The 27,876-nt window shown below is 49.1% G+C and overlaps 1 protein-coding gene across 1 annotated transcript in view; it reads left to right on the forward strand.

Moving 5' to 3' along the window:
• Positions 1 to 19,937, forward strand: part of LOC138357298 (uncharacterized) — a 46,849-nt gene extending 26,912 nt beyond the window's left edge. Inside the window, exons 2-4 of the mRNA XM_069313980.1 lie at positions 11,422 to 11,564; positions 19,244 to 19,304; positions 19,693 to 19,937. Of these exons, the coding sequence (XP_069170081.1) occupies positions 11,422 to 11,564; positions 19,244 to 19,304; positions 19,693 to 19,937 (449 nt within the window). The remainder of the gene's footprint in view (positions 1 to 11,421; positions 11,565 to 19,243; positions 19,305 to 19,692) is intronic.
• The last annotated feature ends 7,939 nt before the right edge of the window (positions 19,938 to 27,876 follow it).

The raw sequence follows: 27,876 nt of genomic DNA on the forward strand, positions 1-27,876 counted from the left end.
CGTTGTTGCTTCATAGGCCTCCCAGTCTATTGCTTTAAGGTTTGAAGTCCCCCAGTATCAACAGTCGGGATTTATCTTTATCTGCTTGTACAATAATATCTCTTGTGACCATTATGAGGCCCTCTCGTTTGTCATCCAGTCCTTCCTTTGTCCACGTGTTGCTTGCTGGAAGTTTCGTCTCTGATAATGCAACAATATCTGGGACCCTAAGCTAAGTTACATCTTGCAACTCCAAAGTTTTTTACCTCACTCCATCGATGTTGGTATATACAATTTTCAGGAACATGTTCCCTTTCCCTTTGCTCTTTACTGCCCCCTTCCACTAATAATTTTGTTGCTTTGTTTTTATGTACCATTTCACAAGCTTTACAGTCCCTGACACTTTGTAGAAAAAAAAGAATTTGTCTTCATTTATATCCCCATTTAGACATTTTGGTTCAATTTGGTTTATTTTCAGCTTTTCTGTCTTCCTTAGTCTTGTCTTATTGACCAAAGTTTGCCAACCTCATCACTCTGTAATTTCCTGGCATTTCTAAGCACTTCCATCATGTTTTTCACTCCATTAACCACTTAACTGCACCAGCTGAGTATTCTCGGTCGGCGGGAAACTGCGCCAACCAAGAAAAGTCTTTTTTAATTTTCGTATCCATTCTAAATGTGTGCGAGATTGGTTGTGTACGAAATGGAATCTTAGGTTCTCCAGTGAGAGGCAGCCATCTTAGAAAAAATTCCCAGAATGCCCTAGGGCTGCTCGCTGGGTTAGTACTGAATGATCAACCGTCGGTGGCGCACGCACCTCTGGCTCCCAAACACCTGTCTGACGCGGTGTTGAAAGATAATGCTCTGTTGGTGAAATTCAAACCTTATTGTTTTAAGAACATAAGGGTCATAATATTGGTGAAGCTAGGTGCAATAAGGACCTAACACAAAGATTGGATGCAAGTGATACAACACCTATGAGGACGATATTGCGAGCGTATCCAGTTGTAGCTCTGAGCATCATCCTTGCAATCCTAGGCTATCTACAATGTATTTAGATGATACATAGATGAATCATTTTCTGCATTCAGTGATGATGCATCTGATACAAGTAGCATAGATGAACAGTGTTAGCGGCTTCCATGGTGGCATTTTCCATAGATATTTTCAAGAATACCTGAATCTCTTCCTGACTGACGGACACTCTTTGAGAATAGCTGAATCTCTTTCTGTGTGGGACCATACAAAGCGATATTTTCAAGACTACCATACAAATTGATCTCTTCCTATAATCTTTTCAATACTACCTTACGCTTTACAAACTTGGCTACATACAACCTACAAGTATTAGAGCTAAAGGTGCATGTGAGTGCGTTATTTGCAAGCACACAGAATGAAGAAACAGGAAGCAAAAATTTATCTGTACCTGGTGCACTGAGAGCGAAGTCGCGCTGTTTACCATGGGCTACTTCGTTGATTATTACTCTCTTCCGAAGTACTGAGTGTGTAATACAGTGTGTTACTGTATAAATAGCGTGGGAAACTGTACATATTGTATGTACATACTGCAATTTTAGTGAATTTTTAACAAGTAATATTACGACAATAAACATTTATTGTGGACACATTACTGACACATGTATCACAGTTTCATGGAACATTATGAACGTTCTACTGTATATATATTGTAAGGGACACAAATATGCATCATATACGAAAAAAATAAAAATAAAACTGCATTGTAAATACATAAAACAAATAATTGAAAATATATTTGTGGCAACACCCGGTGCTTGAATGGCCTGCGTGACCGTATCTGGGCGATTCACGCACGGGCGACCAGGCCTTGATGACGTCACAGCGCACCTTGTCTACGTCCCCACAGCCAAAGTAAGTAGAATTTGGTATTTATTTTTACTTAGACATGTTCAGGGAAGGGAATTTATCATTTTATGAAGAAAAAAAAAGAATTTTCTGGGGGAAGCCCCGTCGGCTCCTCGGAGCTTTACCGGCTGATATGCTAATGTCAGACTTTGGCATCAGTCATGTGTATGGAGTTCTAGGGCCTACCGGGGACCACGAGCCAGAACCTGGCCCCCTCAGAGAGGCAAGGGGAGCAATGGCCTATAGAAACTCCCGTGTGGTTGGAAGCATTCTATGTCTGCCATCGACCGGGTCAAGCATCCAGAAAGGTAAGCATTCCAAAACAAACCCCTATTCTGGTGAAAATTGCTACCTAAGCCGAACTAGTGGATAGAACTCTTCAACAGAAAACAAGGAAACTAGTATGACGTCATACGTCACCGCGCCGCTGTCTGCGCAGCTCCCCCCTCCCTGGGAAGGGGGAGCCCCAGACCTCCCACGCCGGCTATCCACCCATCAGTTCTTCGGCTGATGCTATAGGCAATGGTTATGTGCTCCGGCTCCGGTGGTTGCTTCAGCACTGTACCTAGAGTGTGGTGTCTGTTTTCTAGGTGGTGCGTGAGCCGGGAGTGATTCTTCAGTACTCGGGCTGCATGCGCCTAGGGTTCCCTTCCCTAGGTGCCCTGTAAGTACTGCCCTTGGGGCTTGGGGCCACCTTCCACAAGTTCCTTGGGTCCTGCCCCTGCTTGGCCGTTTACTGCTTGGTTTTCGGCCGCTCTTTGTGTGCTCGGGTGTTCTGTCTCCCTTGTTCGCCTTAGAGTAAGGGGCAGTGTTTGCACTGGTGGGGCGCGGGGTACTGTGTAGCTTGTCTTTACCAATCATAGCGGCCGGCTCTGTTCCGCTTGGGTATGCTGTCCTCTTGCGGGGTTTTCTTTTTTCTTTTTGTTTATCTACCTGGTGGGGGGGTCTGCCTTCGTTCTTGCCCGTTGTGTCCCTTGTGTTCTGAGTATTTTCTGGTGGTACCCCCTGCTAGGTCCCCGTGAGTGTACACGTCCCGGGGGTTCAGCTCTTAGAAAGTTGTTTGGTAGCTTTGGGTGCCGGTTAGCAGTACCCTGCCTGGGATTACCTGAGCGCGCGTCCTCTTAAAGTAAACGCTCGGGACCCTGTGAAACCCCTGGGGGCGCGCGGGTCCGATGGATGTGACCCCAGAGTCCCCCCCTCGCTTCCAGCGAGTTTGAGGGTTGCTCTCACCTTTTGTCTCCGGGTGACTCTCTGTTTTGCCTCCGTCTGCTGCCTGTGGGGTCGGTGACACCTTCGACCCGGAGTCCTGCGAGTTTGGTTGCTCGTTGTGGCTCGGTTCCCCAGTTGTGCTAACAAAGCGGGTGCGGGCAGCAGGGGCGTTGCACTTGAGCCTTGGTGGTGGCAACGTTCTCGTGGTTTCCTCCCCGGGAGCCCCGGGGCTGCCCCTTTGTAGTTCGTTTTGAGACTTGGGGGTGTTGGTTGCTTCGGTTCCATCCACGCCCCCTTGTCTTTCCCCTGGTTCACCCTTCCTGCCTGCATCCGGTTCCTTACCGTCTGTAGGTTCGGGGCGGGGTTTTTGGTGGTGTTGAGACTCGGGCAGTCTCGGGGAATTCCCCTTCCGGGCTAGTGACGGGGGCATTTGGGCCTGTTCCTTCAGCCGTGTTGTATGAGTCTGCCAGTGGGCTCTCTTCCTTAGAGTTTTCACGGCTGCCCCGGTTTTCTGGTACGGCCGGGGCTTTGGGGGAACGGCTCGGCCCCGGGGCCTGTCGTGTAGGTTCCCGGGGCTGGGGAGGGGCTGACTTGGGGGGGGCCGTGGCCCCGTTAGACCCCGTGGGGTTTTTTATCCCCCTCTAGGCGGGGCTTGTGGTTACGCAGAGTGGGGTCTTTCCTCCCCACTCGCTGTACGTGCTGTTGGACGTCGGCCCCTCCCCGGGCTCGGTTCCTTGGCCTTTGAGTCGGTTGGTTCCGTCCTGTGGGTGGATGTTTCCTCCCCCCCGTTTTGGGACGATGTTTTTGTCATGTTTCCCCGTTCGATGGGGTTCTGCGTGACTTCTGATCTCGGGTGCGCCTGCGCCTTCGCGTGCCTTCGGGACTAGTGTTGGCTTCTGTGTTCTCGAGGGTACGGGAAGGTTTTTCGCTACTTCCCGCATTATTGGAACGTCTGTCGGCTCCTCGTACTTGTCGCCCTGTTGGGCTACTTGTTGCCCGGTTGGGCTACTTGTCGCCCGGTTGGGCTACTTGTCGCCCGGTTGGGCTACTTGTCGCCCGGTTGGGCTACTTGTCGCCCGGTTGGGCTACTTGTCGCCCGGTTGGGCTACTTGTCGCCCGGTTGGGCTACTTGTCGCCCGGTTGGGTTCCTTTTTGGGCTCTTTGCTTCTTTGGCCGGTTTTATTGTTCCTGCTTCCTCTTTTGGCTCCTTTTCTCGTGCAGTAGTCCTGGCTGGCGCCTTCCCGCAGGGAGGGTGTGCGGTTCGGCCAGCGTGTTATGCGCATGCGCCGTGGAGTTTGTTTTGGTCTGGGCGGTGTTTCAGTGCTGGGGTTTTGCGCCCTTTTTTGCTACAGTGCTTCGCCTCTCGTTCTTCTCCCTGGCTGCGGTATGTGCCCCTTCGCGCCGGGGGTGTCCTGGTTCCCAGTTGTGGGGAGGACACCGCGGTTTTCCCTGTGTCATGGGTGTGGACCACCTCCTTCGCCTCTCCCTGCTCTCCTGCGGGTCCGGCAGGGTCCGGCTCTGGCGTCTTCACCTGGCGGTGCTCCCAAGTTCTTCTGGGCACGGTTGAGTCGTGTCAAGTTCGTGCCACCATTCGCCAGGTGAGTTTCTGCGGTCTGGCGTCTTTTGGCCGGGCGCTGGATGCGGCGGTGTTTATATACCTGTCTTTATTTAGGTATATTTTTGTACGACTGAGACCGTTCGCACACCAGTGACTGTCCCTTTATCACCCCTTCCTGTCCCCCTCATGTGCATGTCCAACCCATGCTGGAGTCATTCAGGGGACCCTCCTTTTTTAATGTTGTGAGGTGTGGGGGTTGTAGGGTTGGTTCTGTACTCACCTGGTGAGGCTCCTGGCTGTGCTTGCAGGATTTGAGCTCTGGCTCTTGGGTCCCGCCTATCTGGTAGAACTTGCGGGATAGTACCAGTGGAGTGCAGTGGTGCTATTGGCACTTTTGGGGAACACTGTATTACCATCAGTGGTCTGTGCTTGTTACACGACCTACTTGCGAGCATAAGCCTTCTTGCTGGTTCGTCCGTGGACTTCCAGGGCGCACTGGCCAGTTTTCGTATGGCAGTTCCGGCCCGTCCTGGTTGTGGGAGTATGTGAGCCGGTGGACTGCTCCTAGCAGCTGCCTGGTGGGCCATCCTCTGGCCGGTCTGGCCTGACCTTGGGCCGGGCTTCAGGTGTAAAAGAGCTCCCAGTACCTCATCCAGCAGGTATCGAGCGGGGTTTCTCCGCCGTCGGTCGCCTGGTGCAGGTTTCTGGGCCTGCAGGGTTTTGTCGTGTCTCCGTTGGCTCTGTCTGGGGTCTGCCTGCTCCGTTCTCTGCCTTTGCAGAGGGGAGTTGCTATTTACATGTTGCATGTTGCAGTGGTGCCTGTTGCTGCTGCTGCACGTGTGCATTGGTACCGTGTTTCACGGTGGCGTGTCCTTGTTCCTGTGTCCGGTTGTGGAGTGGCACTTTGCTGCCATTTTGTGCCTGGGGATTGCGTGGGGTTTTTGTCCCTGCCTGATTGTCCACCCCTGGTTGTTCTCCTGGGTTTTTTTGTGCTTCTGCTCTTTCTTCCTGCCTCCTCTGCAGCAGGGATGTTCTGCGTGTGTTGTTAGGCGTTGGTCAGCCTGTGTCCTGTGATGTGCTTCTTTGTCTCGGTCTATTGCAGTTGTTTGTGCCCCTTGGTTCGGGTCCTGTTCTGGCGGCGACCCTTCCGCCTTCTTTGGTTTTCCTAGTTTGCCCTGCCGGTTTTTTTTTTTTTTATTTTATTTTGGGGGGTTCTTGCGATGTCTCACGTCGGACCCGTCGTTTCTGAACTCCTGGCGGGCTTGCATGCTTTGGGGAGTTTTTCTGTTTGGCAGACGTTCCATCTCCTTGTGCCGCCTGGGTTTCGGTGGTCGCGCCCGAGATCTTCTCGTGGCTCCGCCTTTTTCCTGGGCTCGGGGGGGCCTTGTCGGGTCTGCTTATGTTCTGCCTCGTGGTCTCGCCTCCGGTTGGTGGTCGGGTGGCTTCATGGTAGGTGTCCCACCTGCGTGCTTCTCTTGGTGGCAGTATGGGTATTTTGGCGGTCCTTCCTTTTCCTGTCCCTTCTTAGGTGGTTACTCTTGTTAGCTTGGTTTACTCTCGGCTTGGTTTTCTAGTGGGGGTTGGGGGCCGTCGTCTTGCCACATACTGTCCCCTCTTTTCGTGCGGCGCAGGCGGAGCCGCTTCAGCTTGCTTTCGGTCTTGGTGTTGCTTCTGCACCGTTAGTCAGCTGTCTTGTGCGTCGTTTCACCTCCGGCCTGTTCGTGCGCCGCTTGCACCATCCTGGTCTCTGGTCAGCGTGCTCTGTCTTCTCCTCGGTTGGTAGTGCCCCTTCGGTTCCGGTGTGTTTTTTCGTCGGCTCTTTCCTTTGGGCCTTTGCCTCTGGGGGTCGGTTTGCTGAGTTTTCTTGCTCCTTCGGTTTTAGCGTTTTGGTTGTTTGGTGGCAGCAGTCTCCATCTTTTCTGGCGCGGGGTGGGGCTGCTGCATTCTGGAGGGGTCCAGGGTTTGTTGGTGCTTCGTTGGTCGGGCCGGGGGTGTGTCGTTTTTGTGTTCAGTGGCGGCCCTCCGCTGTTGTTTGCGTGCCACGGCGTTTGGGTCCGGAGCGCGTTTTGCGTTGATCCGGTTCTGTTCTTCCCGGTTCGCGGGTGATGGTGTCCCGGGTGGTCAGCCGTGTTCTTGCGGCTAAGCTGCCTGTGTTCTTCCCTCATGCCTGTGGCGTTCGTGGCTTCGCTGCTCTCGCTGCCGTCTGGGCGACGTGGCCTTGCAGTCTTTCGGGCATGGATTTTTGGTGTTCGTGCAGGGGCCTTGCTGCTCGTGGTTCTCGTGTTGTTCCCGGGATTTTCGGGGCTGTGGCGCCTTGGGTTGGCGTTTGCTGCCTGTTGTCTCGCCTCCTTGGGGGGTGCGTGGTGTCCGCCTCCCGGTTTTGTCCCTTTGACCTTCCTCTGTGGGTAGTTAGCTCCGGGGAGCCGACGGGGCTCCCCCCAGAAAACCAGCGTTGAATGTAATGAAATGCCATTTTCTGGGTGAGACCCGGAGGCTCCCCAGCAACCCTCCCTCCCTCCGATCGGCGTTTTTCGCGTGTTTTGACATCCAGCCTCAGAACTGATGGGTGGATAGCCGGCGTGGGAGGTCTGGGACTCCCCCTTCCCCCTCCCGGGGAGGGGGGAGCTGCGCAGACAGCGGCGCGGTGACGTATGACGTCATACTAGTTTCCTTGTTTTCTGTTGAAGAGTTCTATCCACTAGTTCGGCTTAGGTAGCAATTTTCACCAGAATAGGGGTTTGTTTTGGAATGCTTACCTTTCTGGATGCTTGACCCGGTCGATGGCAGACATAGAATGCTTCCAACCACACGGGGGTTTCTATAGGCCATTGCTCCCCTTGCCTCTCTGAGGGGGCCAGGTTCTGGCTCGTGGTCCCCGGTAGGCCCTAGAACTCCATACACATGATTGATGCCATAGTCTGACATTAGCATATCAGCCGGTAAAGCTCCGGGGAGCCTCCGGGTCTCACCCAGAAAATGGCGTTTCATTACATTCAACGCTGTTTTTTTGGGAACACTTTATTTCATGTGCACCGGGGAAATTTCACAATAAACTCTGCGCAGCATGGTGGTTAAACGTCACCCTTAGCCCTCAAACCGCGCATATCATATACTGTATAAATGATATCAGTGACAAAACCGAAACCGTGCACATCATTTATATATGATTTCGTGTCTAGCGCTATAATTTAAACGCCCCGCCTGGGATAGGGGCAGCTATTGTACAGCCACGACCGATAGTTGCCAGATGCCACCTAGAAAAAAATCCAGGCCAACATTCTTGGGTGTTACAGCGTCAGTATTGAGCAAGCCACCAAGGCTGGCGCACGCAGCTCGAGCTCACAGCACCGCTGTTCAGCTTGTGACCACAGCATCGCCTACAAATACCATAATATAAATGATACTGCTATTATTTAGCACTGATAGTATTACTGAAGCCCCCTGACTGTGATAAAACTGACCAGGATTCTGATAATAGCAGGATTGTGGTGATATTTAGCGCTGTGCTCCATGGAGGGAGGAGTAAGGCTGTGGGAGGGAGGGTTGTGGCGTCGTTTTCTGACTGTGTGTGGCCACCATTTATTGACTGCACTCACCATACCAGCTTAGTGGTTTGATATGGTGAACACAAATGTAGATACTTATATATAACGTGTGTATAGTGTGAGATAACAGCGAGAGGAGTAGGTTGGGAGCCGCCATTTTGGTGAGGGAGGAGCGTCGTCTGCCCGACTTGGCATGTTGTTTACTGATGGCCACTATGGTCTTTGGGCACCATACCAGCTTATTTGTACAGGTATGGTGAATAAAACAGGTAGATACTTATATATAATGTGTGTATATAGCGTAATAACACAACAAACAGTATTGTTGGAGGACAAATATTAGTGTGTCTGGCCTTGAGGGCGGCCGCCGATCAGCTGACTGTGTGAGTAGCTACGTCTTATGGCCTTTACTCACCATACAAGCTTAGATGTACAGTTATGGTGAACAAAACATGTAAATACGTATATATAACGTCTGTGTATAATGAATAAATACAGAAGGAGTATTGTGGGAGGTGAATGAAGGTGAGTGAGGTGGTGTTAAGGGAGGGAGTGGCAGTGAATGGCTCGCTGGTGTTTGGCGGTCACTCCTCGTTGCTTTTTGACTCACAAGACCAACTTAGTAGTTCGTTATGGTGTACAAAACATGCAAATACTTATATATAACCTGTGTATATAGTGTAACAACAGCAAAACTATTTGTTTATTGTTTTATGAACATAATAATTGAATCACTAATATGCACACCATAATTTTGAGTACAGCGATGGTTCACACATTTTATAATATAAATATACCACAATTCACTGTATGGAATAATATTACTGCAAAAAAACTAAGAAAAAATCAATCAGAGACATTGAAATAATTAGGTAATAATATATTTGTGGCAACTGCCGTCTGACAGCTCGGGCGGAGTAGACCTCGTCTGCCGAAGGCTCTGCCAACGCCCCTTTTTTGCTACACTTCCCTACCCTATTGCGGCTAAAATATGCCACCTACGATTTTTTTGTTATTTCTTCCGTGATCAGGGAACAAAAATGAACACTTCTATAAGACGAAAGAATTTTTTGGATTTTTTTGTTGTTGCGCCTGTGGGTGTGAATTCCATTTGGGCCCCTAGCGATTTGAGGGTTAACCCCTGCACTGCGCAAAGCGCCTTTATGCGCTCTGAGAGTTGTGCTATTTTTTTTAATTAGGCTATATTTTAATGTTTTCATTACTCCTTGTTTTTAAATGAAAATAGTTGAGTTTGGAAACATTTTGACATTAAATTTACCTGAATATTTATAAATACAAGAATATGTCCTTGACAATTGCCCTAAGAAGTTTTTGCCGAAACCAGGTGCGCAGTGCAGGGGTTAAGGGGACGATTCTTGTCTTTTTCATATTTTCCTATTCTTCTAAAATCACTGACATTTTCCTTTGAGCCTTCTCCCAAACCTACTATTTTCTCTATGTTTTTCTTCAATTCTGCTGCTCGGTCCACCCTAGATGAAATTTCCTTCTCTAAACATCCAAAAATTTTTATGGACTTCTATCTGCAGTGTTTTGTACTAGTTTTCTGTTGGTAACCAGTTCTTTCCTAATTGCTTGCTGAATATCTGCTTCTTGTTGGTCATTTCTGGTTTTGACTTCTGAACACACTTCCTTGATTGTCTTTCTCTTTTACAACTTGGGCATATGTCACTTTTATTTCTTCTTTATACTTTTCTAGTTCTTTATTAGCCTCCTTTATTTGAGTTGCCAATGAAGTTTCTCGTTGCATCTCCTTGCCTAACTCCATGTTAGCCCTCGGGCTCCTTTCGAGTTGTTCACCATTTGTGTCTATTTTCTTGTTAATTTCTTCAAATTCCTTACTCTTCACTTTCCATGCCTCATATTCCTTTACTAGTTCCTTGGAGTGTTCCTCCTGTCTCCTTACGTTATCAGTCAAGCTCGAAATTTCCTTACCTTGCTGGAAAATACTTCCTTTTAAATTACAAAACTCAATCTTGAAACCTTCATTTTCTTGTTCTAATTTAATAACCTTTTCTTCGTAATTCTTTAGTAAGTCCTCAATGATCACTAACCTGCCAAGAAAACCACCTTTCATTGTATCTTGTTGTGAGAAACCTGCAAAAGATCCCTTTGTTGGGGTACTGTCTTTCCCCTGTGGTGGCGGCTATTTTTGTTTACCTTCTGCTGTTTTGAAAGATCAAAGATTTGTGTTCACCATAGCGAACCACTAAGTCAATAAAAAAAAGATTTGTGTTCACCATAGCGAACCACTAAGTCAATAAAAGGTGGCCTCACACAGAAGACTGTTTGTGGTCACACACACCATCACCCTCCTTTCCTCAGCATTACTCTTCCCACCATGGAGCACAGCGCTAAATATCACCACAATCCTGCTATTATCAGAATCCTGGTCAGTTTTATCACAGTCTAGGGTCTTCTGTAATACTATCACTGATAAATAATAGCATGTACATAAATATTTTGACATTTTTAGGTGATGCTGTGGTCACAAGCTGAACAGCGGTGCTGTGAGCTCATGCTGCGTGCGTCAGTCTTGGTGGCTCGCTCAGTACCGAGGCTCTCTCACCCAGGAATGCTGACCATGATTTTTTTTCTAGGTGGTGCCTGTCAACTATTGGTCTTGGCTGCACTATAGCTGCCCCTATCCCTCGCAGGGCGTTTAAATTAAAGCACTTGACACTAAAACAGCTATTAATGTATTGCACGGTATCAGTAATGTTACTCACATCATCTGTATATGTATTGCGCGGTCTAAGGGTTAGGGCAGTCGTCAACCAAGGTTCCACTGTAATATCAGACAGAGAGTATTGTTTTCGATCTGGAAGATCCTGTGTAATGAATTTACTCAGTTTTTATGATCGAGCCCCTGGGCCCTCCAGAGAAATATTTTCTTATTCCCTGCTTATTTTAGCAGAAAAATACACTTTACAGCTTGTACACATTTTTAACACTAGATATTTGTAATAAGATATTATTTTTCTTAATTTTGTTAATAATGCATTGTGTTAAGTTGCTCCATTATATCAGTGTTTCTTTAATAGTGTTCATATTAATTAGGTCCCACTCTACTTTTAATAACTTTTACTATTCAGAATTTTATTGCTACAATTATATAGATTAGGCCAAAGAACTAAATTTGTTCTACAGTTTTGAAAGTTCCCTTCATTTGTGGGCGTGTGTTCTCACACACCTGTCAAAATGTTAAACACAAGTATTTCTCAACAGAGGCATTGAAAGGTGAATGTTGGGAAGAGAGTGACAGCTACTGCAGTATGTTCATTAAAGAGGAGGAGGAGGATACAAAAGACCCTCTCCACTTTACCAGTGACCCCACAGAATTGCCATGCAAAACCTCCAACTCTAGTCAGGTGAGAAAATTGTAAATTGATGATTTTGTTTTGTTTGCACATCTGTGAAATAGGCCTGGACTAATAAATTAATTGATGAATGCTTTCTTAAACCTTAACCACTGCTTTGCACAGAGCACCTTAACCCTTAAAGGGAGCAATACACATACAGCTGGTGTGAGTAAATATTGCGTGACGTGACGGCACACCACAGCTATGAATGGTTGGAAGTACCGTGTAGGGTTTAAAAGTCCCTCGACAACACGAGGTTCACATCATCATCCTCGGGGCTCTAGTAAATAGACACCAATAAAAAATAAAATCGTGGGCAATATTCCCAGGTTTGAAGGCCTCAGTACTGAGTGAGCAACCATGGCTGGCTCACGCCATGAGCTAACAGCACTGCTGTTCAACTTGTGACCACAGCAGTGCGTAAAAAACCAGCGTTGAATGTAATGAAACGCCATTTTCTGGGTGAGTCCCGGAGGCTCCCCGGAGCTATCCAGGCTGATGTGAATATCCCTAACTTTGGCATCAGTTGATGTGGGTGGAGTTCTAGGGCCTACCGGGAACCACGAGCCAGAACCTGGCCTCCTCAGAGAGGCACAAGGAGCAATGGCCTATAGAAATGCACAGTGCAGGATAGGTTTAGGTTGTTGTAATATGCTCAGTTGGTTGCTTCCCCGGATGCCCCGAGGCTGCCCTGTTTTGCTTATAGGGACCTGGACTTGGGGGTGTTGATTGTTTCGGCCTTGGTTCTGTCCGCGCACCCTCGTTCTTTTCCTGCTGTGGTTCATTCGGTTTCCCCCTCCCCTGCTTCCGTCTCCTATGCGTCTGAGGGCTTCAGGGTTGGGGCAGGGTTTAGAGGTTTCTGAGACTCGGGCGGTTTCAGGGGTTGCTCCTTCCGGGGTGGCGACAGAGGCATTCGAGTCTGTTCCTCCAGTCGTAGCTCCAGGGTCTGACCAGTGGGCCCATTCTCTTCTTGGTATTCCGGCCACCCCAGCTTTTTCTTGTGAAGCTGAGGCTTTGGAGGACGACTCACCTCCGGGGCCTAATGCGGAGGCTCTAGGGTTGGGGAGGAGCTGGCTTGGGAACCTTGGGCCCCATTGGATCCCACCTGAGGCTTCCGACCCCCCGAGTGGGGTTTTCCTTTCTCCCCCCCTCTGCGTACGAGTTGGATTTGGGTTTGGCTCTTACCCGGGTTCTGTTCTGTGTCCTTGCGGGTCCTTCGGTTCCGTCCTTCCGCAGTTTTTTGGCTTCCCGCGTCTCGCCTGCTGAGGTGCAGGCAGCCATTGCGGCTTACTTCCTGTGCGACCCGGAGTATGCCTCTATACTGGATCCGTCTATCTGCCCATAGTTACTATGGGCAGATTCGATTCTGTTTTGTACTCTGTATTATGTTTCAGATCATCATTTTTGCCGTACCTGAATACCTATAATAGCAAAATAAATAGCAAATAATAAAGTGGAAAATAGCAAACAATAATATTATACCAGGAAATCTATCGGGACCTAACCAACCACAGATTAGAGAACTACTTAGATTCTGTGACAAACTTTCACTCAATCAGCAGATATCGGAGCCAACGAGAAATGAAAATATTCTAGATCTGGTCTTTACGAACAATGAAGACATTATCAGAGACATTACGATATCAGATACCACATACTCAGATCACAAGCTCATTGAAGTGCAAACGACCATCAATACTCAGAATAGACCTAAAACGTTGATAAAGCGAGAGGGGCTATTCAGTAAATTCAATTTTAATAATAAAAGGATAGACTGGGAGATAATAAACAGGGAACTTACAAACATTCCATGGGGAACTGTTCTAAGTAATACAAGTCCTACAGAAGGAATAGAAAAACTGACTTCAGAAGAGTATCAAGTCTGTCTGAAACATGTTCCTTTGAGGAAAGCCAGAAAGAGATCTAACGTAGAAAGAGAACGCAGACGATACTATAAACACAGGAAAAAAATAATGGAACTGCTTATGCAGACACGAATTTCCCGTCAAAGAAGGAATAATTTAAATATGGAGATTGAAGAAATCGAGCGGAAATTGAAACACTCATATAAAACTGAAGAAAGGCAGTTAGAACAGAAAGCAATTCAGGAAATAAAGAAAAATCCAAAATATTTCTTCTCATATGCGAAATCAAAAGCAAAAACCACTGCCAGTATTGGACCTATTCGTACAAGTGAAGGTTCATACACGGAGGATGACAAAGAAATTAGTGAAATCCTAAAAAAGCAGTATGAGGACATGTTTAGCACTCCAATAAACAACATGAAGGTGGAAGATCCAGACAATTTCTTTATGCGGGATATTCAAACCCCCTGTAAATATAACTGATATAAACACGAGCGCACTAAATTTTGAAAGAGAAATTGAAAACATGCCCATGCACTCGGCCCCAGGTCCAGACTCATGGAATTCAATATTTATAAAGAAATGCAAAGTGCCGGTAGCACAGGCACTCAGTATAGTGTGGAGGAAGAGCTTGGACACGGGGGAGATACCAGATGCACTTAAAGTAGCAGACATAGCCCCTCTACACAAGAGAGGGAGCAAAGCATTGGCAAAGAATTATAAACCAGTTGCACTAACATCGCACATCATAGAAGTATTTGAGAGAGTGATTAGGAGTCAGGTCACCAATTTCATGGAGACCAATGACCTTCACAACCCAGGCCAACATGGATTTCGAGCGGGAAGATCGTACCTCTCACAGCTACTTGAGCACTACGACAAAGTCACTGAGGCATTAGAAGAAAAACAGAATGCTGATGTGATATACACGGACTTTGCAAAAGCTTTCGATAAATGTGACCATGGCGTGATAGCACACAAAATAAAGTCAGTGGGAATAACCGGTAAAGTAGGACGCTGGATACTCAGTTTTCTGTCAAACAGGACTCAGCGAGTAAAGGTCAACCATATAAAATCTAGTCCAAGTGCAGCTAAAAGCTCTGTACCTCAGGGTACAGTCCTTGCACCGCTGCTTTTCCTTATTCTCATATCAGATATAGACAAAAATACAAGTCACAGCTTCGTATCATCCTTTGCAGATGACACAAAAATCAGTATGAAAATTACCTCGGCTGAAGACATTGAAAAACTTCAAGCTGTTATTAAAGTTTTCGACTGGGCATCAGAAAATAACATTATGTTTAACAGTGATAAATTCCAGGTACTCAGGTATGGTAAAAATGAGGAACTTAAACATAATACAGAGTACAAAACACAATCAAATGTACCCATAGTAGGAAAACAGCATGTAAAGGATTTGGGAATAATAATATCTGATAACCTAACGTTTAAGGAGCATAACCAAGCAAATATTGCGACAGCCAGAAAAATGATAGGATGGATTATGAGAACTTTCAAATCCAGGGATCCCATCACAATGGTTGTACTCTTCAAGTCACTTGTGTTGTCCCGTCTTGAGTACTGCTCAGTACTCACTTCCCCCTTCAGGGCAGGAGAGATTGCTGAAATAGAGGGAATACAGAGAGCATATACGGCACGCATAGACGCAATAAAGCACCTAAATTATTGGGATCGTCTCAAAGCCCTCCAAATGTACTCACTAGAAAGAAGACGAGAGAGATATCAAATAATATACACCTGGAAGATACTGGAGGGCCAAGTACCAAATCTACACAGTAAAATAACAACGTACTGGAGTGAACGATATGGAAGAAAATGTAGAATAGAACCAGTGAAGAGCAGAGGTGCCATAGGCACAATCAGAGAACACTGTATAAACATCAGAGGTCCGCGGTTGTTCAACGTCCTCCCAGCAAGCATAAGAAATATTGCCGGAACAACCGTGGACATTTTCAAGAGGAAACTAGATTTATTCCTCCAAGGAGTGCCGGACCAACCGGGCTGTGGTGGGTATGTGGGCCTGTGGGCCGCTCCAAGCAATAGCCTAGTGGACCAAACTCTCACAAGTCACGCCTGGCCTCGGGCCGGGCTTGGGGAGTAGAAGAACTCCCAGAACCCCATCAACCAGGTATCAACCTGGAATTTATCACTGTTAAACATCATGTTATTTTCTGCTTCCCAATCGAATACTTTGTTGATATCTGCTTGTAGTTTTTCAATGTCTTCAGCAGAGGTAATTTTCATGCTGATTTTTGTGTCATCTGCAAAAGATGGATGACACGAAGCTGTGACTTGTGTTTTTGTCTATATCTGATGAGAGAATAAGGAAAAGCAGTGGTGCAAGGACTGTACCTTGAGGTACAGAGCTTTTAACTGCGCTTGGACTCGATTTTATTTGGTTGGCTGTTACTCTTTGTGTTCTGTTCGACAGGAAATCGAGTATCCAGCGTCCTACTTAACCAGTTATTCCCATTGACCTCATTTTGTGTCCTCTCACTCCATGGTCACATTTGTCGAATGCCGTTGCAAAGTCTGTGTATACAACATCTGCATTTTGCTTTTCTTGTAGAGCTTCTGTGATTTTGTCATAGTGGTTGTGTAGCTCATTATTTTTCATAAAATAGTGAAGAGGCACAATATCTGCAGATTTAAGTGCAGCTGGTATCTCCCCTGTATCCAGGCTCTTTCTCCAAATTACGCTGAGCGCGTACGCTACTGGTACTTTACATTTCTTTACGAATATTGAATTCCACAAGTCAGGCCCAGGAGCTGAGTGCATGGGCATATTGTCAATTTCTCTCTTCAAAGTCTTTCGAGCTCTTGTTAATATCCGTTATATTATCTACAGCTTGAATGTCATTCATAAAGAAGCTGTCTTGATCATCAACTTTCATGTTGTTCATTGGTGTGCTAAACATAGCCTCATACTGGCTTCTTAAAATTTCACTAATTTCTTTGTTGTCCTCTGTGTATGGTATGTACCTTCAGATGTAATTAAAGGTCCAATACTGGTGGAGGTTTTTGATTTTGATTTTGCGTATGTGAAAAAATATTTTGGATTTTTCTTTCTCTCTTGTATAGCCTTCTGTTCCAATTTCATTTCCTCAGACTCGTATGATCGCTTCAACGTTTGTTCTATTTCTTCGATCTCCCTGTTTAGGTTTATTTTCCTTGTGATAGTCGTGTCTGCCTAAGCATTTCCGTTCTTTTATTCCTTCTCCTGTACAGTCGTCTGCGTTCTCTTTCTAGAGTGGTCCTCTTTCTGACCCTCCTTACAGCAGCCCGTCCTCCATAAATGGGGAGGTAAATGTACACAGCCCCATAAGTGCAATTATGTACTATGTATGGCAGTCAAGAATTGTACTTATTTACACTTTGTAATAAATCGTACTGTAATATATTGTGAATATTTGAGTTTACCTTAAAAGCTGAATAGAAAACCACGACCTAACCGTCTTAGTTTGTGAAGATAAGCATTTTATTGCATCTTAATTATAACTATTACTTAACCTATAGCTATATTGATATGACAGTTTTATAAAACAAATAAAATAAAACTAAAATATTTCAGTAAATTGTAAAGTAACTCAGGATATTTTCAAATTTTGTATAAAATCTCTATTGTTTAATAAAAGTGGAAAAATAAAATCCTAATAATTAACACTTTCGCCCAGGCATGACACAGCATTGCGTCATCGGTTTACTGTTGGTAATACCGGAGATGACGCAGCATTGCGTCATCGACTTTAAATAATCGCCAAAAATCAGGTTTTTATCCGATTTTTTGGGGACTGGTTTTAAAATGTGCGCCGATGTCTTCCCATTTTCTTTGTTAAGCCTCGTGGCCCTCAGGTGGCTTGGCACATGCCGTGGGCCCATTGTTTTCGCTCCACTGTTGTGACCAATGTCGCCTCCCCTCGCATCTCAAACGTGTGAACATTTCGGCTATTTTCCGTGGCAATATTTCTTACTGCGGCTTTAGAAACTATCTACCCTTACTCCACGATGGATAGTGATCATGAACAAGGCCCTTCCAGGAAGAAAATTGCGAAAGAAAGGCTTGAAAAGGAAGGGAATTGGGAGTGAGCTGGAAGGCGTCTGAGCGCTCACTCCCGGCTAACGCATGGCCCGTCTTCAACTCGTCGGCGGTTGGAGCGTGACCAGGTTTTATATTTTATATGCTAATGGTCCTCTAGAGAATTCTATTGCGAACCCATTGAGACCAAAATGAAAGACCTAGGACAAAAATTAAGGTGACCAGAGTGAAAATAGTGAAAACATTTTATCGCGTTTGCGCGCTCCTGGGAAACTCGTTCGCACTTTCTCTGTTTGCTGCGGGTAATTAGTCGGGCTTTTGGAGTTTATATGCATTTAGTGCTGTAGAGAATTCTATTGCGAACACAATGATGCCAAATTTAATCTCATAGGACGAGAATTAAGGTGACAAAGTTGAAGAGAGTATACACCTTTCAGAATTTACGCGCGCTCCTGTGACACCCTGGGTCCCATATCGCACTATTGAGGAGTGGCGTGCGGGGTGAGCGAAAGTGTTAAAACTTGTTTATAGCAACTGAACTTTAAAATTTCATCTTAAAATTTCAAGTGTCCTAACAGAAAATGAGGAGACTAAAATCGGGGGAGGGGGATGGGTAAATGTAACAGCCCCGTTAGTGCAATTATATACTATGTATAACAGTCAGGAAATGTACTTATTACACTTAGTATTAAAACGTACTGTCAATTTGGAGGATGGGTTGCTCACTGACACGTGCTTCAAGTAGACCTTGTATGCTTCAGCTGTCAGTTGAGCTATTCCCTGTGTGTGGGAGTTTTGTCGCTTAAGACCGTCTCCCATTGAATGTTTGCAAGATCTACATTCATTTTTTCCCAGTCGATCCTTTTATTGTTGATATTGAATTGATTGAATACCCACTTCTCGCTTGTTGGGTCTCTTAGACCTACTACCGTTATTTATGCTAGTTCGCACTTCAATGAGCTTATGGTGTGAGTATGTAGTATCTGAGATTGTAAGGTCTGGTTGATACCTGGTTGATGGGGTTCTGGGAGTTGTTCTACTACCCAAGCCCGGCCAGCCCGGTTGGTCCGGCACTCCTTGAAGGAAGCAATCTAGTTTCCTTTTGAAGATGTCATTAGTTCTGATTAGAACTAATGAGATTAGACAGAGATGGTCTCTGATTAGTTCATCATTGTTTGTGAATAACAAGTCTTTTCGTTCCTAGTTGGTTCTGTAATCTGTTGATTGAGCGAGAATTTGTCACAGAATCTCAAAAGTTCTCTGGCCTGTGGTTGGTTATCTCTGGGGTCGTTCCCTGCTATGATATTTGTGTTTGCCATTCTCCATCTTAGACTTGGTAAATTGAAATCTGAAATCTCAAGTAAATTGAAAAAGTGAGAAAATCTGTAGGAGCCAGCCAGTCGTCCGAGCGGACAGCACGCTGGACTTGTGATCCTTTGGTCTTGGGTTCGATCCAAGGCGCCAGCGAGAAACAATGGGCAGAGTTTCTTTCACCATATGCCCCTGTTACCTAGCAGTAAAATAGGTACCTGGGTGTTAGTCAGCTGTCACGGGCTGCTTCCTGGGGTGGAGGCCTGGTAGAGGACCGGGCTGCGGGGACACTAAAAAAAAAAGCCCCGAAATCATCTCAAGATAACCATAGGTACGAATCCTCTTCATGGCTCCTACTGACTTTCTTGTTATTTTGATATTATTGGTTTGTCTTTATTGTACAATTATCTTGATGTTATTGGTTTTAATATTAATTATATATGTGACACTTTCAGATTGCTGACACTTATATTGACTCGGACAGCTACTTAGACAGCGTAATTGAAGTAAAAGATGGTAAGATATATTTATCATTTAAATTTATTTAATACATTGTAGTAAGTTACGATACAGGGAATTGACAGATGATGTACATTTAGTTAACAGCAAGTGATTTAGTTAATGACTAGTAATTTAGTTAACAACTAGTGATTTAGTGATAAGGAGGTAGTAAAGCAGATGCAAAAAATTATAGACCAATAGCTCTAACTTCAAATATCATAAAAAAATTTTGGGAGAGTTCTAAGAAGTAAAGTTACAAATCACATGGAATCACAACATCTACATCAGCCTGGACAACACGGGTTCAAAACAGGGTGTTCCTGCATATCACAGTTGCTAGAAAGCTATGACATGGCCTTAAGTGCCATGAAAGATGAGCAAAACACAGATCTGATATACACAGATTTTGCAAAAGCTTTTGATAGATGTGACCATGGTGTTATTGCGCACAAAATGCGTGCAAAAGGAATTACTGGCAAAGTAGCGAGATGGATCTTCAACTTCGTAACGAACAGAACGCAGAGTGTAATAGTCACCACAATAAAATCCGGATCATCTACTGTTAAAAGCTCAGTCTCCCAAGATACTGTACTTGATCCAGTACTTTATCTCATCCTGATATCAGACATAGACAAGGATACAAACTAAAGCACTACAGAGCACCATTTGGTTTCCGAATCCCTTGGGGACGAGACCCGTCGGTTAACATGTAAGTTCGTATACGAGAAATAGAGGGAAAAAAAATAAGAAATGTAAAAAGAAATTGTTCTGAAAAATTTATAAAAAACTCTAGGGGAAAAATCGACAGGTTCATAGCGTAAATGCGACCGTATTTTATTTGTACTCACCAATAAGTGAAGTCCTGATCCGCTTTATAAAAGTCCTTAATTGTTCCTAGCTGATTATTAAGACGTCTGGCAAACATCCTCTGGATGTTTCCTGCCAGCCTGCATGAACAGCCTGCCAGCCTGCAGGAACAGCCTGCCAGCCTGCAGGAACAGCCTGCCAGCCAGCCAGCCAGCCAGCCAGCCAGCCAGCCAGCCAGCCTGCCAGCCAGCCAGCCAGCCAGCCAGCCAGCCAGTCAGCCTGCCAGCCAGCCAGCCTGCCTGCCAGCCAGCCAGCCAGCCAGCCAGCCAGCCAGCCAGCCAGCCTGCCTGCCTGCCTGCCTGCCTGCCAGCCAGCCAGCCAGCCTGCCTGCCTGCCTGCCTGCCAGCCAGCCAGCCAGCCAGCCAGCCAGCCAGCCAGCCAGCCAGCCAGCCTGCCTGCCAGCCTGCCTGCCTGCCTGCCTGCCAGCCAGCCAGCCAGCCAGCCAGCCAGCCTGCCAGCCAGCCTGCCAGCCTGCCTGCCTGCCTGCCTGCCTGCCTGCCAGCCAGCCAGCCAGCCAGCCAGCCAGCCAGCCAGCCAGTATGTAAAATGTAAAATGTAAAAAATATGTAATGGGGTAAATATGGGTATGTAAAAAAAAAATCGAAATTGTGCTTACTTTGGCTGCTATGGGGTCCGTAAGTTGGTGTGTGACGCCATCATTCCCCGTTTGCCTGTGATGTACGCTCTCGGGACCAGTAGGGCGCCCGCGGCGGGGGGGCGCGAGCTGCCGCGAATATATTTATGTTCATTTTCTGGGGGAGCCCCTACGGCTCCCCGGAGCTATCCATGGCTAATATGGATACCCTAACTATTTTGCATCAGTCGATGTGGGTAGAGTTCTAGGCCTACCGGGGACCACGAGCCAGAACCTGGCCCCCTCACAGAGGCACGGGGAGCAATGGCCCATAGAAATGCACATGTGAGTTGGAGCATTCTATATCTGCCATCGACCGGGACAGGCACCCAGAAAGGTAAGCGCCACAAAACAAACCCCTATTCTGGTTAACAACAAAAATAGACAAACGAGTGGACAGAACTCCCCCAGGAAAACGAATTAACAAGCATGACGTCACACGAGCTGCGCCACATGTCTGCGCAGCTCCCCCCTCCCCGGGAGGGGGAAGGGGGAGCCCCAGATCCCCGCGCCGGCAATCCCCGCCTCAGTTCCTCGGCTGATGGGATCATGCACGGTCGTGTGGCTCCAGCTCCAGTCTTGTTTCAGTGCTGTGACTTGTTTGCAGTGCTGCTCTTACGGTGGTCGTGTGAGCTGGGAGTAGTATTCTCAGGTACTAGGGCTGCATGTGCTTAGGGTCACCTTCCCTGAGTGCCCTGTAAGTACCGCCCTTGGGGCTTGGGGTTGCCTTCCACAAGTCATCTTGGGTCTACCTCTGTTGGCTTTTCGCTGCTTGGCGTTTGGCCGCCCCGAGGGTTTGGGGGTTTCACTCCCTTGTTTACCTTGGGGTAAGTGGTAGTTATAGCCCTACTGGGGCGCAGGGTACTGCGTAGCTAGTTTTCACCTATGACAGCGGCCGGCTCTGTTCCCTCTGGGTACGTTGTCCACTTGTGTGGTTTTTTCTTTTATATTTGTTTTTGCCTGGTAGGGGGATCTGCCTTGTGTTCCCCCCCCCTTATATTAGGTTCGTTTGTGTGGTGGCACCCCCCTGCTTTGCCCTCGCGAGTGGACACGTCCCGTGGGTTCAGCTTTAGCAGTTTGCTTGGTAGTTTGGGGCGCCGGTTAGCAGTGCCCTGCCTAGGATAACCCTTAGCAGACCCAGTCTAGGGGCCCTGGGAAACCCCCCGGGGGCTCTCGGGTCCGATAGTGGAGACCCTTGCGTCCCCTCTCGCTTTGTGCGAGTTGAGGGTTGCTCTGTCTCTTTGTCTCAGGGTGACTCTCCTTGTTTTTGCCTCCGTCATGCTGCCTGTTGGGTCGGTGACACATTCGACCCTTGAGTCCTGCGAGCTTTGTTGCTTGTTCGTGACTCCATTCACCCAGTCTGCTGATGAATTCCCATGGGTGCAGGCAGCTCGCGCGTTGCAGGGTAGGATGTTGCAACGCTCTCTGGTTTGTCACTTCCCCTGATGCCCCGATGCTGCCCCGCTTGTGTAGGGACCCAGACTTGGGAGGTTTTGGTCGCTTCGGCTATGGTTCCTTCCACGCCCCCCTTGTTTTCCCCCTCCTGCTTCCGGCCCCTACGCATCTGCAGGCTTCGGGGTCGGGGCGGGGTTAGAGGTTCTGAGACTTGGGCAGTTTCGGGGGTTGCCCCGTCCGGGGTAGCTGCGGAGGCATTCGAGTCTGTTCCTCCGGCCGATGCTCCGGGGTCTGACCAGTGGGCCCCTTCTCTTTTAGCTCTCTCGGCTGCCCCGACTTTTTCTTGTGAGGCTGGGGCTTTGGAGGTCGACTCTCTATGGTGGAATATTGTTGCTCGCATAACTCGAGCTATATCAATAGGAGTTGTGCATGGGGGAGTTGTGTAAAACCCTGGTTGTGCCTCAGAGAGGCTGCAGGACCCAGTAAGTTCAGTAGAACAGTATCCACTCAATTTAACGGCCTCTTTTATACCGATCTGCCGGTAATAACGACCGGTTTGGTAGACCGGTATTTAGAGCCTCACATAACGGTCTGGCGGTCGATATTACCGAAGGTCGGTATTGGGTTTGTCTTTGTATCAGAGGGTCCTCACATGGCAAGCAGGCTGCCTACCCCTTTCATCCCCTCCCTCACCCTCACTGAACCTCTACCCCCACACCCTCACTTTCTGCCTCCCCCCCCCCAAGACCCCTCTGGGAAATGGCTCAGTAGACTGCCAGCCAGCCAGGGACAGCCTGGAGAATCTCCATCTAATAAAGCATTCATGAAACAAGTATTTTATAACTTTTTATTATCCTAATATTATTACTAAACAAAATCTGTAAGCAAAAATATATATGATGTACATCCAGAATTTAATTAAGAAACATCTGGTTAACTAGGTCAGGTGTTAGGCTTATCTCTTCCCTTCCCCACCACTGGCACCCCCCCCCCCATACTTCCCATACACACGCTCTCTCTGCTTCACTTCAACATCCATTGTGCTCCATCCCTCCCTCCCCTCTCTTCTTTCCAGCTCCCTCCATCCAACCATCCCTCCCTCCTTCCCAGCTTCCTCCCTCCATCCAACCATCCCTCCCTCTATCCAACCATCCCTCCCTCCCTCCCTCCCTCCCTCCCTTCCTTCCCAGCTCCCTCCCTCCCTCCTTCCCTCCCTCCATCCAACCATCCCTCCCTCCATCCAACCAACCATCCCTCCCTCCCTCCCTCCCTCCCTCCTTCCCAGCTCCCTCCCTCCCTCCATCCAACCATCCCTCCCTCTCTCCTTCCCAGCTCCCTCCCTCCCTCCATCCAACCATCCCTCCCTCCATCCAACCATCCCTCCCTCCCTCCTTCCCAGCTCCCTCCCTCCCTCCCTCCTTCCCAGCTCCCTCCCTCCATCCAACCATCCCTCCCTCCATCCAACCATCCCTCCCTCCCTCCCTCCCTCCCTCCCTCCCTCCCTCCCTCCCCTCCCTCCCCAGCTCCCTCCCTCCATCCAACCATCCCTCCCTCTCTCCTTCCAAGCTCCCTCCCTCCATCCAACCATCCCTCCCTCCCAGCTACCCTTCCTCCTTCCCAGCTCCCTCCCTCCCTCCCTCCATCCAACCATCCCTCCCTCCATCCAACCATCCATCCCTCCCTCCCATCCCTCCCTCCCATCCCTCCCTCCCTCCCTCCCTCCCTCCCCAGCTCCATCCCTCCCTCCATCCAACCATCCCTCCCTCCATCCAACCATCCCTCCCAGCTACCCTCCCTCCTTCCCACTTCCCTCTTTCCATCCAACCATCCCCCCCCTCCATCACTTTGTCCTTCCTTCCCTCCCTCCCTCCCTCCCTCCCTCCCTCCCCTCTATCCCTCCCCTCCATCCCTTCCATCCCTCCCCTCCATCCCCCCCTCCATACCTTCCTCCCTCCCTCCCTCCCTCCCTCCCTCCCTCCCTCCTTCCTTCCTTCCTTCCTTCCTTCCTTCCTTCCTTCCTTCCAAACACCTGGTTAACTGGGTCAAGTGTTAGGCTTATCTCTTCCCTTCCCCACCACCGACACACACACGCACCCCCACCGGCCCCCCATACTTCCCATACATGCTGTCTCTGCTTCACCCCAACATCCATTGTGCTCCATCCCTCCCTCCCTCCCTCCATCCCTCCCTTCTTCCCTCCCTCCCTCCCTCCTTCCCTTCCTCCTTCCTGCCATCCCTCCCCTCCATCCCTTTGTCCCTCCATCCCTCCCCTCCATCCCTTTGTCCCTCCATCCCTTTGTCCCTCCATCCGTCCCTCCCTCCATCCATCCCTCCATCCATTTGTCCCTCCATCCATCCATCCATCCCTCCCTCCCTCCCTCCCTCCATCCATCCATCCCTCCTCCCTCCCTCCCTCCTTCCCTCCATCCCTTCCTCCCTCTATCTCCCCCCTGAATCCCTTCCTCCATCTCTCCTTCCTTCCCTCCCTCCTTCCTTTCCTCCCTCCTTCCATCCCTCCCTCCTTCCTTCCATCCCTCCCTCCCTCCCTCCCTCCCTCCCTCCCTCCCTCCCTCCCTCCCTCCTTCCATCCCTCCCTCCTTCCTTCCTTCCATCCCTCCCTCCTTCCATCCCTCCCTCCTTCCATCCCTCCCTTCCTCCCTCCTTCCATCCCTCCCTTCCTCCATCCCTCCCTCCTTCCCTCCATCTCTCCCTCCCCTCCATCCCTCATTCCCTCCCCTCCTCCTTCCCTTCCTCCCTCCCCCCATCTCTTCCTCCTTCCCTCCTCTCCATCCCTTTCTCCATCCTTCCCTCCTCCCACCATCCCTCCCTCCCTCCCTCCCTTCCTTCCTTCCTTCCTTCCTTCCTTCCTTCCTTCCTTCCTTCCTTCCTTCCTTCCTTCCTTCCTTCCTTCCTTCCTTCCTTCCTTCCTTCCTTCCTTCCTTCCTTCCTTCCTTCCTTCCTTCCTTCCTTCCTTCCTTCCTTCCTTCCTTCCTTCCTTCCTTCCTTCCTTCCTTCCTTCCTTCCTTCCTTCCTTCCTTCCTTCCTTCCTTCCTTCCTTCCTTCCTTCCTTCCTTCCTTCCTTCCTTCCTTCCTTCCTTCCTTCCTTCCTTCCTTCCTTCCTTCCTTCCTTCCTTCCTTCCTTCCTTCCAAACATCTGGTTGCGAGCTGGTCCCTTCCCCTACACCCGCCACCCTCCCAAACTTCCCATACACACGCTCTCTCTGCTTCACCCCAACAACCATAGCGCCATCCCTCTCTCCCTCCCTCCATCAATCCATCCATCCATCCATCTCCATCCTACCATCCATCTCCATCCACTCCCTCCCTACCTACCACCCAGCCTCTCCCTGCCTGCCTACATTTCAGCCTCTCCATCCCTGCCTGCCTCCCTCCCAAGCTCTGCCTGCCTACCTTCCTCCCAAGCTCTGCCTGCCTACCTCCCTCCCAAGCTCTGCCTGCCTACCTCCCTCCCAAGCTCTGCCTGCCTACCTTCCTCCCAAGCTCTGCCTGCCTACCTCCCTCCCAAGCTCTGCCTGCCTACCTTCCTCCCAAGCTCTGCCTGCCTCCCTCCCAAGCTCTGCCTGCCTGCCTTCCTCCCAAGCTCTGCCTGCCTACCTTCCTCCCAAGCTCTGCCTGCTTACCTCCCTCCCAAGCTCTGCCTGCCTACCTTCCTCCCAAGCTCTGCCTGCCTCCCTCCCAAGCTCTGCCTGCCTGCCTTCCTCCCAAGCTCTGCCTGCCTACCTCCCTCCCAAGCTCTGCCTGCCTACCTTCCTCCCAAGCTCTGCCTGCCTACCTCCCTCCCAAGCTCTGCCTGCCTACCTTCCTCCCAAGCTCTGCCTGCCTCCCTCCCAAGCTCTGCCTGCCTGCCTTCCTCCCAAGCTCTGCCTGCCTACCTCCCTCCCAAGCTCTGCCTGCCTACCTTCCTCCCAAGCTCTGCCTGCCTACCTCCCTCCCAAGCTCTGCCTGCCTTCCTCCCAAGCTCTGCCTGCCTGCCTTCCTCCCAAGCTCTGCCTGCCTACCTTCCTCCCAAGCTCTGCCTGCCTACCTCCCTCCCAAGCTCTGCCTACCTCCCTCCCAAGCTCTGCCTGCCTGCCTTCCTCCCAAGCTCTGCCTGCCTGCCTTCCTCCCAAGCTCTGCCTGCCTACCTCCCTCCCAAGCTCTGCCTGCCTCCCTCCCAAGCTCTGCCTGCCTGCCTTCCTCCCAAGCTCTGCCTGCCTACCTTCCTCCCAAGCTCTGCCTACCTGCCTTCCTCACAAGCTCTGCCTGCCTACCTCCCTCCCAAGCTCTGCCTGCCTACCTCCCTCCCAAGCTCTGCCTGCCTCCCTCCCAAGCTCTGCCTGCCTGCCTTCCTCCCAAGCTCTGCCTGCCTGCCTTCCTCCCAAGTTCTGCCTGCCTGCCTTCCTCCCAAGCTCTGCCTGCCTTCCTCCCAAGCTCTGCCTGCCTACCTTCCTCCCAAGCTCTGCCTGCCTGCCTTCCTCCCAAGCTCTGCCTACCTTCCTCCCAAGCTCTGCCTGCCTACCTTCCTCCCAAGCTCTGCCTGCCTACCTCCCTCCCAAGCTCTGCCTGCCTCCCTCCCAAGCTCTGCCTGCCTGCCTTCCTCCTTGCCTCTCCCTCCCTGCCTACCACCCAGCCTCTGCCTGCCTGCCTCCCTCCTTGCTGCTCCCTCCATGCCTACCACCCAGCCTCTGCCTGCCTCCCTCCCTCCTTGCTGCTCCCTCCCTGCCTACCACCCAGCCTCTGCCTGCCTGCCTCCCTCCTTGCTGCTCCCTCCATGCCTACCTCCCAGCCTCTGCCTGCCTCCCTCCCTCCTTGCCTCTCCCTCCCTGCCTACCTCCCAGCCTCTCCCTGCCTGTCTACATTTCAGCCTCTCCATCCCTGCCTGTCTACATTTCAGCCTCTCCATCCCTGCCTGCCTGCCCATCAACCCACCAGTCAGCCATCACTGACACAACGAGTGCATTTGGAGCCAACATGGTGCACGGATGTTCCTTGATTGTGCCGGTATGTCCAACAAAGTCACGGAATGAATACTCCAGCTTCATGACAAATCAAAACAATGTGCTGTGAATCTGTGACGTCACAGGATAGAAGGCACAAGAGTGGTGGACCCAGTGGCTGTCTGTATAAAATATATCTTACCTGAACGTTGCTTGAAAAATTACTGACACTTAACTTCGGAAATACCGGAGCTCAGGAAATAACGACCAGGGTACAGCCCCATATAGGCTGTTAAATCGAGTGGATACTGAACTTAGGTTTCAACTCCTTTTTCATGTCGTAGCTCAGTCGATTAAGGCAGCGTCTGGGATGCTCTCGGACGCAGGTTCGAATCCTCATCACGGCCCTTGTGGATTTGTTCATTTGATGCATCACGCAATTGTGATTTCTGTGTGTAATGAAGTAAGGGCGAAGATGGAGAACGGCCTATTGACATAGCTCGAGTGCATGGGGGAATTTGTGTAAAACCCTGGTTGTGCCTCAGAGAGGCTGCAGGATCCAGTAAGTTCAGTAGAACTTCGGTTTCAACTCCTTTTCCATGTCGTAGCTCAGTCGATTAAGGCAGTGTCTAGGATGCTCTCGGACGCAGGTTCGAATTCTCATCACGGCCCTTGTGGATTTGTTCAGGTTCAGTATAACTTCTGGTTTCAATTCTTTTACCATGTCGTTGCTAAGTCGATTAAGGCAGCGTCT

The sequence above is a fragment of the Procambarus clarkii genome, chromosome 77 (genome assembly GCF_040958095.1).
Source record: "Procambarus clarkii isolate CNS0578487 chromosome 77, FALCON_Pclarkii_2.0, whole genome shotgun sequence".
NCBI lineage: Eukaryota > Metazoa > Arthropoda > Malacostraca > Decapoda > Cambaridae > Procambarus > Procambarus clarkii.